Source organism: Mytilus californianus, unplaced genomic scaffold (assembly GCF_021869535.1).
Source record: "Mytilus californianus isolate M0D057914Y unplaced genomic scaffold, xbMytCali1.0.p SCAF_7, whole genome shotgun sequence".
Lineage (NCBI taxonomy): Eukaryota > Metazoa > Mollusca > Bivalvia > Mytilida > Mytilidae > Mytilus > Mytilus californianus.
In genome coordinates, this window is record NW_026262723.1 from 50269469 (window position 1) to 50287711 (window position 18243).

The following is an 18243-nucleotide window of genomic DNA, read 5'->3' on the forward strand; positions in this document are numbered from 1 at the left end:
AATAGGAATATATATGGTTTAGGAGTGGGGATCTCAACCATTTACAAGATATTAGAACTTTCTCAAATGGCAGGAGGTCGGGATGACCCCTGGGGACTAACCCTGTATATCATTCAAACCATCTTCCCATGACAAACCAGAATATATATGGTTAAGGGGTGGGGATCTTGACCACTTAGAAGATATTAGAACTTTCTTAAATGGCAGGGGGTGGGGGTGACCCCTGGGGACTAACCCTGTATTTCATTTGATGTGCTTTATCATGACAAACCAGAATATATATGGTTTAGGGGTGGGGATCTCGACCATTTACAAGATATTAGAACTTTCTCAAAAGGCAGGGGGTCGGGATGACACCTGGGGACTAACCCTGTATATCATTCAAACCATCTTAGCATGACAAACCAGAATATATATGGTTTAGGGGTGGGGATCTTGACCACTTACAAGATATTAGAACTTTCTTAAATGACAGGGGGTGGGGGTGACCTCTGGGGACTAACCCTGTATTTCATTTGATGTGCTTTATCATGACAAACCAGAATATATATGGTTTAGGGGTGGGGATCTCGACCATTTACAAGATATAAGAACTTTCTCAAATGGCAGGGGGTCGGGATGACCCCTGGGGACTAACCCTGTATATCATTCAAACCATCTTAGCGTGACAAACCAGAATATATATGGTTTAGGGGTGGGGATCTTGACCACTTAAGATATTAGAACTTTCTTAAATAGCAGGGGGTTGGGGTGACCCCTGGGGACTAACCCTGTATTACATTTGATGTGCTTTATCATGACAAACCAGAATATATATGGTTTAGGGGTGGGGATCTCTACCATTTACAAGATATTAGAACTTTCTCAAATGGCAGGGGGTCGGGATGACCCCTGGGGACTAACCCTGTATATCATTCAAACCATCTTAGCATGACAAACCAGAATATATATGGTTTAGGGGTGGGGATCTTGACCACTTACAAGATATTAGAACTTTCTTAAATGACAGGGGGTGGGGGTGACCCCTGGGGACTAACCCTGTATTTCATTTGATGTGCTTTATCATGACAAACAAGAATATATATGGTTTAGGGGTGGGGATCTTGACCATTTACAAGATATTAGAACTTTCTCAAATGGCAGGGGGTCGGGATGACCCCTGGGGACTAACCCTGTATATCATTCAAACCATCTTAGCATGACAAACCAGAATATATATGGTTTAGGGGTGGGGATCTTGACCACTTACAAGGTATTAGAACTTTCTTAAATGGCAGGGGGTGGGGTGACCCCAGGGGACTAACCCTGTATTTCATTTAATGGGCTTTATCATTTAGAACATTTTCAATTAAAAAGATTGTGTCTATCACAAACGGTTTTCAATTTATAATCATTTGAAAATTTTAAAAAATAAAATCCCATAGGGTTCTATAGTAAAACCCTCTTTTCTTTTTGCCCCTCAAAGTACCCCTTTATAAACCCCATTGCACAAACAAAACCCTGATTGCACCACTAGACATGTTAGTCTAACATATTGTGAAACCCTAAGTTAATCTGACAAGCGGTTTTGGAGAACAGGTGCGGACAAGTTCAAATTTAAAAGCGGCGGAAGAAGAAGAAGAAGAAGAAGAAGAAGAAGAAGAAGAAGAAGAAGAAGAAGAAGAAGAAGAAGAAGAAGAAGAATAATAATAATAATAATAATAAGAACTGAGCAAAAACAATAAGTCTTCCCAAACTTCGTTTGGGAGACTTAATTACATGATTTCAGCCGTCTTAATGGCTCTTCGGATGAACATTACTAGCTGGTAACATAGCTATAATTGTGTTTATGACGTTGCATCATCATAGTCAGTTTGTCAAATGTTTGTCAGCTGCATTTTAGTGTCATATTCAGTTTGACTTCAGCTTGTAATTCAAAATAAAAAATGCTTCTTTAGTTTTTATGAATGATAAATTCTCATTAAAAACTTTAACTAGAGGCTCTAAAGAGCCTGTGTCACTCACCTAGGTCAATGTGCATCTTCAACAATGGACACTATCCAACATTGTGGACTAGAATAGAATTAATGACCATAAAAGAACAGAGTTCAAATGTCCCACGCGTTGCACACATTTTATCTATCCAAGGTACAAGGGCAATAACTTAATAAAATGCTCCGCAGGGCGCAGCTTGATACGACCGCAGAGGTCGAACCCTGAACAGTTGGGGCAAGTATGGACACAACATTCAAGCTTGATACAGCTCTGAATTTAGATTGTGATTAAATATTTGACACAGCATAGGTTTCTGACACAGAATGAATGTGGTCTAAGAACTTAAAAATTTTAAATTGGACATTCACCTATTATGGTCCAATATCCAAAATCTAAATACATGGTTAGATTCAGCATATCAAAGAACCCCAAGAATTCAATTTTTGATGAAATCAAACAAAGTTTAATTTTGGACCCTTTTGACCTCAATGTGGACAAAGTTGATAACGGGGCCCAAAAATTTAAATACATGGTTAGATTCAGCATATCAAAGAACCCCATATATTCAATTTTTGTTGAAATCAAACAAAGTTGAATTTTGGACCACGATTTGGACCAACTTGAAAACTGGGCCCATAATCAAAAATCTAAAAATCTAACACTAAAAATTCAATTTTTGTTAAAATCAAACTAAGTTTAATTTTGGACCCCGATGGACCTTAATGTAGACCAATTTGAAAACGGAACCAAAAATTAAGAATCTAAATACACGGTTAGATTCGGCATATCAAAGAACCCCAATAATTCAATTTTTGATGAAATCAAACAAAGTTAAATTTTGGACCCTTTGGACCTCAATGTGGACCAATTTAAAAACAGGGCCCAAAATCCAAAAACTTAATACACGGTTATATTCAGCATATTAAAGAACCCCAAGAATTCAAGAATAAAACCCCATTGAAATTGATCAAGAAATAAGCAATTTATAAGAAGTATCTTCTTTTGCACAATACTGTGCAATTGAATATTTCTTGCTATTGCGCAATACTGTACAATTGACAATTTCTTGCTATTGCGCAATATTGTGCTATTGGATATTTCTTGCTATTGCGCAATACTGTGCAATTGAAGATTTCTTGCTATTGCGCAATACTGTGCAATTGAAGATTTCTTGCTATTGTGCAATACTGTGCAATTGAAAATTTCTTGCTATTGCACAATACTTATTATATAAAAATTTACACATCCTGTTTGGTGTGTATCTCCTACCATATCATTATTATTTGCTTTTAAATATAAATCAGAAATAACCAACTTAAAATGGAAAATTTTAAAAGAAAAAAAAAGGAAAAAAAGAAAAAAAAAGAAAAAAAAAAAAATCCCCCCCCAAATTTTTTGAACCCCCTTATGATTCATCATCCCCAAACTCAATCCCAGCCTTCCCTTTGTGGTATCGTACCTTGCAGTACAATTTCAGAGAGATCCATACACTTGAACACAAGTTATTGTCTTGAAACTAGAAAAATTCTTATTTTTGGCCCCTTTTTGGCCCCCAATTCCTAAACGTTTCAGGCAATTACCCCCAAACTCAATTCCAGCTTTCCCTTTGTGATATGAAACCTTGTAGTACAATTTCAGAAATATCCAAACACTTACACACAAGTTATTGTCATGAAACTAGAAAAATGCTTGTTTTTTGCCCCTTTTTTGGCCCCTAATTCCTAAAATTTTGAGGCAATTACCCCCAAAATCAATTACAGCCTTCCCTTTGTGATATGGAACCTTGTGGTACAATGTCAGAGAGATCCATACACTTACACACAAGTTATTGTCTGAAAGTTACAAAAATGCTTATTTTTGGCCCCTAATTCCTTAACTGTTGGTACCATAACCCCCAAAATCAATCCCAACCTTCCTTTCGTGGTATTGAACCTTATGGTAAAATTTCATGGAGATCCATTCACTTAAACTAAAGTTAGAGTGCGAAAACCAATGTGTCTTCGGACGACGCCAGACGACGACGACGCCGTCATACCAATATACGACCAAAAAATTTTTAATTTTTGCGGTCGTATAAAAAAGCACTTTTTTCTGTTTTTTAAAACTTTTTATTAATATCTTAAGAGAAATGAAGGCTTCAGAGCAAATGCAATGTGATTTCCATTATAATTTATATTCCCAAGGGGCATAACTCGGTACAAATATTTGATCAGAACATATTTTTGAAAGTGTCAAAGAAATTGCTAGTTTCAGTGATCTCAGTGAAGAGGCTTTCAAAAGGTGTAATTATAACAATACTAAACTAGAGACTCTAAAGAAATAATAAAAATCATCATTATAGAGGATTAAGGAAGCTGGGTTGTCTTAATGTTCAATGATAGATTTTTCTTAAACTTCTGTCAAAGACTTCTGGGGCAATGTTATTTCAAATTTCAATAAAAAAAATTGGGGGTTACGAACCTTGTTTTTTCGTTACAATACATTGAAATTAACGAAATCAAGGTTATTTTATATAGGTTGTTTATTATAAATACTTCCAAAATTTCTAATAAAATGCTCCGTTGGGCGCAGCTTGATACGACATCAGAGGTCAAACCCTGAACAGTTGGGGCAAGTATGGACACAACATTCAAGCTTGATACAGCTCTGAATTTGGATTGTGATTAAATATTTGACACAGCATAGGTTTCTGACACAGAATGAATGTGGTCTAAGAACTTAAAATGTTTTTTAATTTACCTATTATGGTCCAATATCCAAAATCTACATACATACACGGTTAGATTCAGCATATCAAAGAACCCCAAGAATTCAATTTTTGTTAAAATCAAACTAAATTTAATTTTGGACCCTTTGGACCTTAATGTGGACCAATTTGAAAATGGGACCAAAAATTAAGAATCTAAATACACGGTTAAATTCAGCATATCAAAGAACCTCAATATTTCAATTTTTGATGAAATCAAACCATATCATTATTATTTGCTTTTATATATAAATAAAGAATAACCAACTTAAAATGGAAAATTTTGAAGAAAAAAAAAAGAAAAAAAGGGGGGAAAAAAATAAGGAAAAAAAATCCCCCCCCCCAAATTTTTGGAGTCACCTTATGATTCATCACCCCCAAACTCAATCCCAGCCTTCCCTTTGATGTATGGTACCTTGCAGTACAATTTCAGAGAGATCCATACACTTGAACACTAGTTATTGTCTGGAAACTAGAAAAATGCTTGTTTTTTGGGCCCCAAATTCCTAAACGTTTAGGGCAATTACCCCCAAACTCAAACCCAGCTTTCCCTTTGTGATAAAGAACCTTGTAGTACAATTTCATACAGATCCATAGACTTACACACAAGTTATTGTCCTGAAACTAGAAAAATGTTTTTTTTTTGCCCCTTTTTGGCCCCTAATTCCTAATATTTTGAGGCAATTACCCCCAAAATCAATCCCAGCCTCTCCTTTGTGGTATGGTACCTTGCAGTACAATTTCAGAGTGATCCATACACTTGAACACAAGTTATTGTCTGGAAACTAGAAAAATGCTTATTTTAAGCCCCTTTTTGGCCTCTTATTCCTAAACGTTTTGGGCAATTACCCCCAAAAATCAATTCCAGCTTTCCCTTTGTGATATGGAACCTTGTAGTACAATTTCAGAAAGATCCATAGACTTACACACAAGTTATTGTCATGAAACTAGAAAAATGCTTGTTTTTTGCCCCTTTTTTTGCCCCTAATTCCTAAAATTTGAGGCAATTACCCCCAAAATCAATCCTAGCATTCCCTTTGTGATATGGAACCTTGTGGTACAATGTCAGAGAGATCCATCCACTTACACACAAGTTATTGTCTGGAAGTTACAAAAATGCTTATTTTTGGCCCCTTTTTGGCCCCTAATTCCTTAACTGTTGGTACCATAACCCCCAAAATCAATCCCAACCTTCCTTTTGTGGTATGGAACCTTATGGTAAAATTTCATAGAGATCCATTCACTTAAACTCAAGTTACAGTGCAAAAAACAATGTGTCTTCGGAGTGAAGTTCGGATAACGACAACGACGCCAACGTCAAACCATTATAGGACCGCAAAAAATCGCTCGTATAATAAAAATAAAGGGTCACAGGCTTTGTTTTCTTGAAAAATAAAAAAAACACAAATTGTACTATCAAATCCAGTATAATTATCTGCCCTTGATTATCAAAAAGGGTATTTTTCTGAAAATTTAAATACACATGACGACACATTTTTGATAGTTTAATCTTGAAATTTTAAGTATTAAATGTTTCTGTTGTATACTGAATGACTCTTTGTAATATATTTTTAAACCAAAAAAGTATTTTTGCAACATGCCTCGAAGGAATGCTCAGAAAAATACACCCGATCTACCTTTAAGGGCAATAACTCCAATAATGCGTAGACTGAAGATTTTAGCTATGATGGTTTATTTGTAGATCTTATCTTGCTCATCATTTTTGCGATTCAAAGTTTTTATCCATCTATTATAGTTTTCAAGATAATAGGCAAACTTGAAAAAATGGGGAAAATTGTCATTAAAAGGTAATATTCAATAAGGAATCGACTAACAGTTTTGGTCATGCTAACTTATTTGTAGATCTTGTCTTGCTGATCATTTTTGCAGTTTAAAGTTTTTATCTATCTATTATAGTTTTTAAGATAATAGACAAAAATGCAAAATAAACTGTTGACACAGAGATATGTCTCGCCTGTCGGCATAAAATTCAGATAAAGACAATCTGATGGACAATATTGCTAATTAATTCAAAGTCGCTGGACCAACTAATGGGTAGGGCCTCCAAATGGTTGACAAACTAAGATGTACACACAACAATGTAACTTTATAGAAACTATTGTCTGTTGTAAGTTGTTCCTATCAAACTAACTTAATCAGAAAACTTAACATTAATAAAATGTTCCGCTGGGCGCAGCTTGATACGACCGCAGAGGTCAAACCCTGAACAGTTGGGGCAAGTATGGACACAACAGTCAAGCTTGATACAGCACTGAATTTGGATTGTGATTAAATATTTGACACAGCCTAGGTTTCTGACACAGAATGAATGTGGTCTAAGAACTTAAAATTTTTTAATTTACCTTTTCAAACCATATCATTATTATTTGCTTTTCTATATAAATCAGAAATAACCAATTTAAAATGGAAAATTTTAAAGAAAAAAAAGGAAACCCCCCCCCCAAAAATTTTTAGAACCCCCTTATGATTCATCATCCCCAAACTCAATCCCAGCCTTCCCTTTGTGGTATGGTACCTTGCAGTACAATTTCATAGAGATCCATACACTTGATCACAAGTTATTGTCTGGAAACTAGAAAAATGCTTGTTTTTTGGCCCCAAATTCCTAAACGTTTAGGACAATTACCCCCAAACTCAAACCCAGCTTTCCCTTTGTGATAAAGAACCTTGTAGTACAATTTCATACAGATCCATAGACTTACACACAAGTTATTGTCCTGAAACAAGAAAAATGCTTGTTTTTTGCCCCTTTTTGGCCCCTAATTTCTTAAATTTTGAGGCAATTACCCCCAAAATCAATCCCAGTCTTCCCTTTATGGTATGGTACCTTGCAGTATAATTTCAGAGAGATCCATACACTTGAACACAAGTTATTGTCTGGAAACTAGAAAAATGCTTATTTTTGGCCCCCTTTTGGCCCCTTATTATTAAACGTTTTGGGCAATTACCCCCAAACTCAATTCCAGCTTTCCCTTTGTGATATGGAACCTAGTAGTACAATTTCAGAAAGATCCATAGACTTACACACAAGTTATTGTCATGAAACTAGAAAAATGCTTGTTTTTTTCCCCTTTTTTGGCCCCTTATTCCTAAAATTTTGATGCAATTACCCTCAAAAATCAATCCAAACATTCCCTTTGTGATATGGAACCTTGCAGTACAATTTCAGAGAGATCCATACACTTGAACACAAGTTATTGTCTGGAAACTAGAAAAATGCTTATTTTTGTCCCCTTTTTTGCCCCTTATTCCTAAACGTTTTGGGCAATTACCCCCAAACTCAATTCCAGCTTTCCCTTTGTAATATGGAACCTTGTAGTACAATAAATTCAGAAAGATCCATAGACTTACACACAAGTTATTGTCATGAAACTAGAAAAATGCTTGTTTTTTGCCCCTTTTTTAGCCCCTAATTCCTAAAATTTTGAGGCAATTACCCCCAAAATCAATCCAAGCATTCCCTTTGTGATATGAAACCTTGTGATACAATGTCAGAGAGATCCATACACTAACACACAAGTTATGTCTGGAAGTTACAAAAATGCTTATTTTTGGCCCCTTTTTGGCCCCTTATTCCTTAACTGTTGGTACCATAACCCCCAAAATCAATCCCAACCTTCCTTTTGTGGTATTGAACCTTATGGTAAAATTTCATAGAGATCCATTTACTTAAACTCAAGTTACAGTGCGAAAACCAATGTGTCTTCGGACGACGACGACGCCGCCGGACGACGTCATACCAATATACGACCACAAAATTTTTTTGCAGTCGTATAAAAATTGTTAATTGATTGAAAGTTACTGGACCATGAACTAGGGGGCAGGGCCTCGAAATAGTCGTCAAACTGATATGTACTGATAGTAATGCAACTTCACACAAAATACCATTGATCTATCACCAGTAGTTCCTATCAATCTAACTTAAGCAGAAAACTTAACATTTAAAATTGCTAATTAATTCAAAGTCACTGGACCATGGCCTAGGGGGCAGTTGCTCAAATTAGTCGTCAAACTGATATGTACTGACAGTAATGCAACTTCATACAAAATATCATTGATCTATCACAAGTAGTTCCTATCAAACTAACTTAAGCAGAAAACTTAACATTGAAAAGGGCTAATTAATTCAAAGTCACTGGACCATGGCCTAGGGGGCAGGGCCTCAAAATTTTAGTCAAACTGATATGTACTGGTAGTAATGCATCTTCATACAAAATATCAATGATCTATCACAAGTAGTTCCTATCAAACTAACTTAAGCAGAAAACGTAACAATTGTTGACGCCGTCGCCGCAACTGCTTGATCTGTGTTTTGTGGTAATAAGCATTATGTATTAGTTTCATAACATTTGGTTGATGCAAACTAAAGTTAGAGAACTGAAACCAATTTCGGGACGTATGTACGGACGGACCTTCTGAAAAAGCATTATATCAAAAATTTTAAGTGTTGCTGTATCTGCTGCCAGATTGTAATTTCTATGTCTCACATTCTGCGACTTTGGCAGGAAAGACAAAAATTTGGCAAGAAGTGAACGTGTAAAAGCACTCTCTTTTACAGGGTCAGAGTACATAAACAGCAGATAAGGGATCCTTCAGAAATACCCTTTGCAGTGAACATTTTGATTGTTATCAAACGGTGCAACTCCATATATTTCTGTTTTAATTTTATTAGTGAAAATAAATAAAAGTCATATAGAAATATTTTATCCAGAAGTACAAGCTGCATAGTATTGTGCCTGAAATATCGGAAAAGTGCTAACAGTACTTACAATTAAATTTATTAATTTTTCTTAATAAATTGCTTCGCCGAGCGCTCCGGATACGACCACAGAGGTCCAACCCTGAACAGTTGGGGCAAAAATGGACACAATATTCAAGCTTATACAGGTCTGAATTTGGATTGTAATTCAATATTTGACACATAATAGGTTTCTGACACAGAATAACAGTAGTCAAAGAACTTAGAATTGGTTATATGATTTGAATTTATATTCAATTTTTTGCTTTTGTGCAATACACTATGCTGTTGCGAATTGACCCCTCTCCTCCCATCCCCCCCCCCCCCCCCCCCCACACAAAACAAAATTTATACCCCCCTTTTTGTTTGCTTTTGTGCAATACACTATGCTGTTGCGAATTGACCACCCCCCCCCTTAAAAAAAAAATTACCCCCACCCCCCCTTTTTTTTGCAAAAAAAAAATATCTAATTTCTAAAATCTGAAATGAGAAAAAAATGCCCTCCCTCCCAATTTCTTTCTTACCCCCCCCCCCCCCCTTCCCCCTCCCTCCCAATTTTTTTTCCGCCTCCCCCCTTTTTCCCAAACAAAAAATCATTCCCTCATGATATGGTCATAGTCTCAATTCAAATTTCCAATGGAGTTTGCAACCATAATTACCCATTTAAATACATCATAAAAGTCTTAAAATAGAAAATGACATACATAATCATGGCTAAAATTAATATTCCTTAATCAGCATTTTTAAATAGTAACTTCTAAAAATAAATTGACAGCTAATCACCTCAAGACAATACAACATTTCTTGATACATTGAAAGCAGTGTAAGGGAGGTAATCCAAACATAACATTGTACTTTTTTTTAATTGTCCATTAACCAGGAAACCCTTGTTTTTCCCCCTTTTTTGCCCCTAATTCCTAAACGGTTTGAGCCCCAAAGCAAATCCTAACCATCCCTTTGTGGTATGGAAACTTGTGGTATAATTTCAGAGAGATCCATACACCGTTCCACAAGTTATTGTCTGGAAACTAGAAAAAATGCTTATTTGGGCCCCTTTTTGGCCCAATTCCTAAACTGTTAGGACTATAACCCCCAATATCAATCCCAACCTTCCTTTTGTGGTTATAAACCTTGTTGAAATTTCATAGATTTCTACTTACATTTACTAAAGTTATTGTCCGGAAACCAAATGTCTTCGGACGACGCTGATGACGACGACGTGATACCAATATACGACCGCAAAATTTTATGCGGTCGTATAAAAATACACTTTTATGACCTTTTTATTGAAAAAGGTTGAAAATAAATTTCAACATAAAGTACAACTTCAACTACAAGTGAAAAGTTTGTACTGCCAAGGGATGCATGGACTGCGCATTTATTGAAAAAAAAAAATGAATTTCAAGGATAAAACCATTTGTATTTTTTTTTAAATCTAACAAGTTTACCTCAAAGCATTACCAAGAAACAACAAAATAGGTATTACTATCCGGCAGCGGCGTAAACTATTTGTATAAAGCTTTATATTTCTGAAGGTAGACGGACCTGGATACTTCATACAGATAACTTATGTTACGAAGTTTCCGTCTGTCATATGTCCATTGTCCTTGACCACATTTTCATGGTTTAGCGACTGCTTGAAAAAAAAATTAGTTTTCTAGTCATGCGAATTTATCACTTACTATGATTAGTAGGATAACTATATTTGGTATATGGGTTCCTGACCTCGACCTCAGTTCATGGATCAGAAATCAAGGTTAAAGTTACCTGATTAGGTCCGTTTCTCAGATAATATAAGCAGTAGGTCACCTATATGTGGTATATGGAATGATTGTAAGGGGTACATGTCAGTCTGGCAGGTTTCATCTGACCTTGACCTCATTTTCATGGTTCATTGGTCAATGTTAAGTTTTTGTGTTTTGGTCTGTTTTTCAAGTACTATAAGCAATAGGTCAACTATATTTGGTGTATGGAATAAATGTAAGGTGTACATGTCGGTCTAGTCGGTATCATCTGACCTTTACCTCATTTTCATGGTTCATTGGTCAATGTTAAGGTTTTGTGTTTTGGTCTGTTTTTCAAGTACTATAAGCAATAGGTCAACTATATTTGGTGTATGGAATGAATATAAGGTGAACATGTCGGTCCAGTCGGTATCATCTGACCTTTCCCTCATTTTCATGGTGCATTGGTCAATGTTAAGTTTTTGTGTTTTGGTCGGTTTTCCAAATACAAATAGCAATAGGTCAGCTTGTGGTGTATGGAACAATTGTAAGGTGTACATGTCTGTCAGGCAGGTATTATATGACCTTGACCTCATTTTCATGGTTCATTGGTCAATGTAAAGTTTTCGTGTTTTGGTCTGTTTTTCAAGTACTATAAGCAATAGGTCTACTATATTTGGTGTATGGAATGATTTTAAGGGGTACATGTCAGTCTGGCATGTTTCATCTGACCTTGACCTCATTTTCATGTGGTCAATGTTGAGTTTTATTGTGTTTTGTTCTGTTTCTCGGGTACTATTAGCAATAGGACCACTATATTTGGTGTATGGAATAATTGTATGGTGTACATGTCTGTCTGGCATGGTTTATCTGACCGTGACCTCATTTTCATAGAACATTGGTAATGTTAAGTTTATGTTATACTTGTAGTGAAACCTTCATGTTACAGACTTTCAACAGGAATTCAATGATAAGTATAACAGGCAAAATATTTCAGCGTGTGCACTCTTGTTTGTGTTTTGTGCTAAAACTAAAGAAGGTAGAGAGAAACTGTAAACAGAAAAACAGAAAAAAATTATCTGCAATACAAGATCAACAATAAAAATATTGTTGTTATAAATTATAGTCTAGTCCACAATGTTGGAGAGTGTCCATTGTTGAAGATGCACATAGACCTAGGAGATCGACAAAGGCTGTCTCTAACTGGTTTATAATGACACTTGAATAGGTGAAAGATAAAGAAAAAAAGGAAGAATTATTTTGATTTTTTTGGTCAAAGGTCAAGGTGACAGCTGCTAAAAAAAGGCTGACATTTAAAAAAATAATTGCAAGTCCGACTTTCGTCGCAGGCGAGACAAAAATGATAACACAGATGGCTTAGCGCAGATAATGAGGAAAACATTACATATGTCTGGACAGCATTCCTTGTTTGTAGAGCCAAGACATATGGTGATCCACCTGTGTATATATATATCAGTCCGCAATGATCAAATCTGTAACAACGATTCGACATTCCATAGATACAATCCAACAATGTGTTTTTCCGATCAATCTTTTTTTTTTTTTTGCCTTTGCAAAATCAGAACAGTGGAACTGGGCAAACATATTTCTAGCAGAACAAAGAATAGTTTTGTGTTAGGTCTTCATATAGAAATGGCATCGTTCAGAACCTTATGTGATTGGTTAGAAAACAGTGGTTGAACAAGTGTTCAATCAAGAAAACATAGTTCTTCATGAACAGCGGATTCTTTTTAGAGGCTCTCATGCATCATGAACAAGACATTTCAATGAGGTTACAGTAGGTGTACTTCTCATTCTTATGCAAAGATTTTGACATAATTTTTACTGAGGAACATTAGACCCTGTTGAGAACTATGTAACATTCAAGAATGGAGTAATAAGAGGGAAATTGAAAGTCCACTTCACCACAAACTAGTCTATAACATTAGATTGAACTGGACCTGTTGATAAGAGATCATTAGGAGAATGTTCCTTCTGGTATATAAAGATTCCATTATACTGGTTATTCATTGGTTCTTTGCATTTTTCAATCAAAATTATGGCCTCCAGTACCCGTGCGCTATATTATGCCATTTAGCTATACAGTTTAAGTGTTACAAATGTACTTTGATATGGTAACAGTAGTTCAAGCCCATGAGTAGAATATCACACTTGTAAAAGGAGAAGCCGGGGCAATCAGATTGACCATCAATATCGCACAACTACAACATTTAATAGTGTTTTGTCTAGAAATGGCAAAAGTAATTTTACAAATTTCAATCCACCTTTGAAATAATATAACGTGATCAGGTAAACCACATGATGTTCTACATACATCAAGAACGGTTAAAAAATCAAACACACAACAGTCAAAGCATGTGAAAGCTTTAGGCGAGGGAATGTTTCAGCATTTTACCCAGAGTGCTATTTAGTACTTCGTGTGAATGTGGAATGCATATACCCTATTGGACATATATCACGAAAGGATCAGCATTTTGTAATGAGCTAGTAAAATGCGGTTGACAGATATAAACGGATGTCATGGTAGATAAAAATGCACGAGGACAATGATGTTATGCACGGTGCTGTTTAAAATGTGATGGGGAGTGGGGCGAAGATTAAATAGGCTGTCCTATAGAAACATTTTGAAAATTGCATTGAAAATATGTTGTTGTTAAGATGATAAAAAAAGATGGAGAAGGTACTAAAGTCACTCGAAAATCATTAGTAAAATAAAACCAGAGAAGAAAATGGATAAAAACGCAAAAAAAGACTAAGAGCAGTCAAGTAATAACTACATAAAAATCTAAAAATTGAGCAAATGGAACCCCACTTAAAGGCAAAGATGATTTCAGTTGCTCATGAAAGGGTCAGCAGTTCCTGCTCAACAAGTGACACCTGCCTAGGTGCTCTTGTTTCAATAGTTTGATGAGTCATATCCAGAAATTAGGCATATATTATATAATATTGGATTTAGAAATTATAATCACAAATTCAAAACATGTAAAAACCATTGGTACATGTAAATTATCTCAAACTTTACCAAATGTGAAAGTTTCAAATTATAAAGGTTTTCAATGCCTGTACGATGGATAACAAGACTTTAACTGGTTGACAACACAGACATTGAAAAATAAAGAGCAAATAACACCACACTAGTCCCATTTCATCAAAACAAGGGTCAACACAGGTGTTCTTAAATGGTGTGTAGTTTCTGGCAAACTGGTAGCACTCATGATGTTACTCATTGCAAGTAGAAATTCGGTGATAAGTCGTTTTTATTGTTATTCTTGATGTTACCACAATCGAGGAAAAAGAGAGGATTGTGGCAAGGAGAAGTGGAACATATCCATTATCATGTGTGACTCATATGGTATTTAATGGCCAAACAAATCCTGATGGCGTCCTGAAAACGTTCGTATGTTTCCATTTATGGGATCTTTGATTAAATTGTCTTGCAAGCAGCATCCATGTATCATCATGGAAACGCATTCCCTAGATTATTGTATGAACTGCAAATTGCAATTCGATAAAAGTAAGATCAGCAAAGCCTTGTCTTAGTTTGTTTATTTTCACTTTTTGGCTACCATTTTGAAATTTTCCGCCATTTTGAAAAAGTCTAATATAAGGTCATGACTTACTAGAAACTTTGGATAATAATTTATATGTATCTAAAAGATTTGGTTGTTTAAATATTATTTGCTTTGAATTATACATGGTTGTGAAATTTGAACTGATTGGCAGACATCTTGAAAATGGCGGCCATGTTGGATTTTTCAGGGTGGGTCCATAGCTTAAATTGACTACCAAATATATATCTACAGTTGTGCAAATTTTCATGCTTTTATCATCAAACCCACAATTCTTCTAAAAATATGCAGGAATCAGCTGGACTATCACACGAATTTCAATTTGGAACAGTAAATCCATTGGTTGAATTAGAGAAGTTTTAAAATACAATTAAGTCAATATTGAAATGTTGTCTCTGTTGTAGAGATAAGAAAATGTTACACTTGATTATTTCCAATACATGTATAAGGGCTACCTTGATTTAATATTCATACCTAACACTTTTGATCCTGGTTTGTCCAGATTTAATATACTGTTTGCAAAAGGTCCTATAAGTGTACTAAATTTTTTAGGCTCCTCGAACATATGATACTCTGGTAAAATAAGATACAACCTTAGAGCCTCTACATCAGGTGGAGACTGTGGTAAGGACGGCAATAAATAAGACTCTAAACACTTTGTTATCTGAAAATATAGCAACACAAGATATTGTTTAGCCACAAAACATTTATAAAATATTATAAAATTTATTCTAAAAGTATAAACCCTCAAACCTCAATGTTAAATCATGAATGATGATTCTTCTGAAATGGGATTTGATATTTCATTGAATTCAACATATTTTCCTTTAACAAATACAGTACAAAAATTCATCTATTTCAAAGTACATGTATATGTTATTTTATCGAATTTTATACAACTTCATTATCTTTTTTTAGAAACAAGAAAGCAATTGGTTAGTTTAAATAATTCTTCAAGGAAACAAACCTTCTTACCAGCGACTAAACAGTATAAATAATGTCTTTTTTGTTTACCTCTGATGCATAAATGACCCCTACAGAAAAAAAAGTTCAGGGCCAGTTGAGGGCCATGTGGCGGACAGTTGAGGGCTAGCTGTTTTAAGCAAAATAGTTGAGGGCTAGGTGTTGAGCATCTTAGCTCAACTCAAACCTGGCCAAGCACTGTATGTTTGATAGATGTCGCTCAACTGGCCCTCAACTGAAGCTGGCCATTAAGTTGAGGAAAAATTGAGCAATTGATCTTTGATTTTCATATAGTTGAGCAAAAGTTGAGCTTTCAGACTTTGATTTTTTTGTAGTTGAGGAAAAGTTGAGCATTCAGACTTTGATTTTTTTTGTAGTTGAGGAAAAGTTGAGCAATTGATCTTTGGTTTAACTTTTCATATAGTTGAGCAAAAGTTGAGCAATTAGAAATATGAGCTGGTGATATAAATGTTATGTGCCATCTGTTTTCCATTTATCTCTGTGTATAATGCAAGTAGACAGGAAGTACTATTATAAATGTACACAAAGTATGAGGCCAAATTAAGGGAAGCACATGTTTTTATACATTTTTCTGTATTTTAACTTAACTATAACTCGATCATAACATAAAGATAAATTAAAACAAGAGGCTCTCAAGAGCCTGAATCGCTCACCTGTATTTCAGAGGAGAAGATTTTTAAATGTTAGCAAACTTGAACAAATTGTGTAAAATTGTCTTTAAAGGGCAATAACTCCTTAAGGGGTCAATTGACAATTTTGGTCATATTAACTTTTTTGTAGATCTTACTTTGCTGAACATTATTGCTGCTTACAGTTTACATATATCTATAGTAATATTCAAAATAATAACAAATAAAATGCTTCGCTGGGGCGCAGCTTGATACGACCGCAGAGGTCGAACCCTGAACAGTTGGGGCAAGTATGGACACAACATTCAAGCTTGATACAGCTCTGAATTTGGATTGTTATTAAATATTTGACACAGCACAGGTTTCTGACACAGAGAGAATGTGGTCTAAGAACTTGAATTTTTTTAATTTACCTATTATGGTCCAATGTCCAAAATCAAAATACATGGTTAGATTCAGCATATCAAAGAACCCCATATATTCAATTTTTGTTAAAATCAAACAAAGTTTAATTTTGGACCCCAACTTGGACATACTTAAAAACTGGGCCCATAATTAAAAATATAAACACATGTTTAGATTCAGCATATCAAATAACCCCAAGAATTCAATTTTTGCTAAAATCAAACTAAGTTTAATTTTGGACCCTTTGGACCTTAATGTAGACCAATTTAAATAAAATGCTCCGCAGGGCGCAGCTTGATACGACCGCAGAGGTCGAACCCTGAACAGTTGGGGCAAGTATGGACACAACATTCAAGCTTGATACAGCTCTGAATTTGGATTGTGATTAAATATTTGACACAGCATAGGTTTCTGACACAGAATGAATGTGGTCTAAGAACTTAAAAATTTTAAATTGGACATTCACCTATTATGGTCCAATATCCAAAATCTAAATACATGGTTAGATTCAGCATATCAAAGAACCCCAAGAATTCAATTTTTGATGAAATCAAACAAAGTTTAATTTTGGACCCTTTTGACCTCAATGTGGACAAAGTTGATAATGGGGCCCAAAAATCTAAATACATGGTTAGATTCAGCATATCAAAGAACCCCATATATTCAATTTTTGTTGAAATCAAACAAAGTTTAATTTTGGACCCCGATTTGGACCAACTTGAAAACTGGGCCCATAATCAAAAATCTAAATACATGTTTAGATTCAGCATATCAAAGAACACTAAAAATTCAATTTTTGTTAAAATCAAACTAAGTTTAATTTTGGACCCTTTGGACCTTAATGTAGACCAATTTGAAAACGGAACCAAAAATTAAGAATCTAAATACACGGTTAGATTCGGCATATCAAAGAACCCCAAAAATTCATTTTTTGATGAAATCAAACAAAGTTAAATTTTGGACCCTTTGGACCTCAATGTGGACCAATTTAAAAACGGGGCCCAAAATCCAAAAACTTAATACACGGTTATATTCAGCATATTAAAGAACCCCAATAATTCAAGAATAAAACCCCATTGAAATTGATCAAGAAATAAGCAATTTATAAGAAGTATCTTCTTTTGCACAATACTGTGCAATTGAATATTTCTTGCTATTGCGCAATACTGTACAATTGACAATTTCTTGCTATTGCGCAATATTGTGCTATTGGATATTTCTTGCTATTGCGCAATACTGTGCAATTGAAGATTTCTTGCTATTGCGCAATACTGTGCAATTGAAGATTTCTTGCTATTGTGCAATACTGTGCAATTGAAAATTTCTTGCTATTGCACAATACTTATTATATAAAAATTTACACATCCTGTTTGGTGTGTATCTCCTACCATATCATTATTATTTGCTTTTAAATATAAATCAGAAATAACCA

At 35.0% G+C, this 18243-nt stretch overlaps 1 protein-coding gene across 5 annotated transcripts in view; it reads right to left on the bottom strand.

The window, feature by feature from the left end:
- LOC127709697 (probable E3 ubiquitin-protein ligase HERC4) overlaps window positions 1-18243 on the bottom strand; it is a 428281-nt gene that overhangs the window by 198258 nt on the left and 211780 nt on the right. For all 5 annotated transcript variants that reach the window (XM_052215333.1, XM_052215334.1, XM_052215335.1 and 2 more), the window contains one exon: window positions 15268-15457. In XM_052215333.1, coding sequence (XP_052071293.1) covers window positions 15268-15457 — 190 coding nt within the window. The remainder of the gene's footprint in view (window positions 1-15267; window positions 15458-18243) is intronic.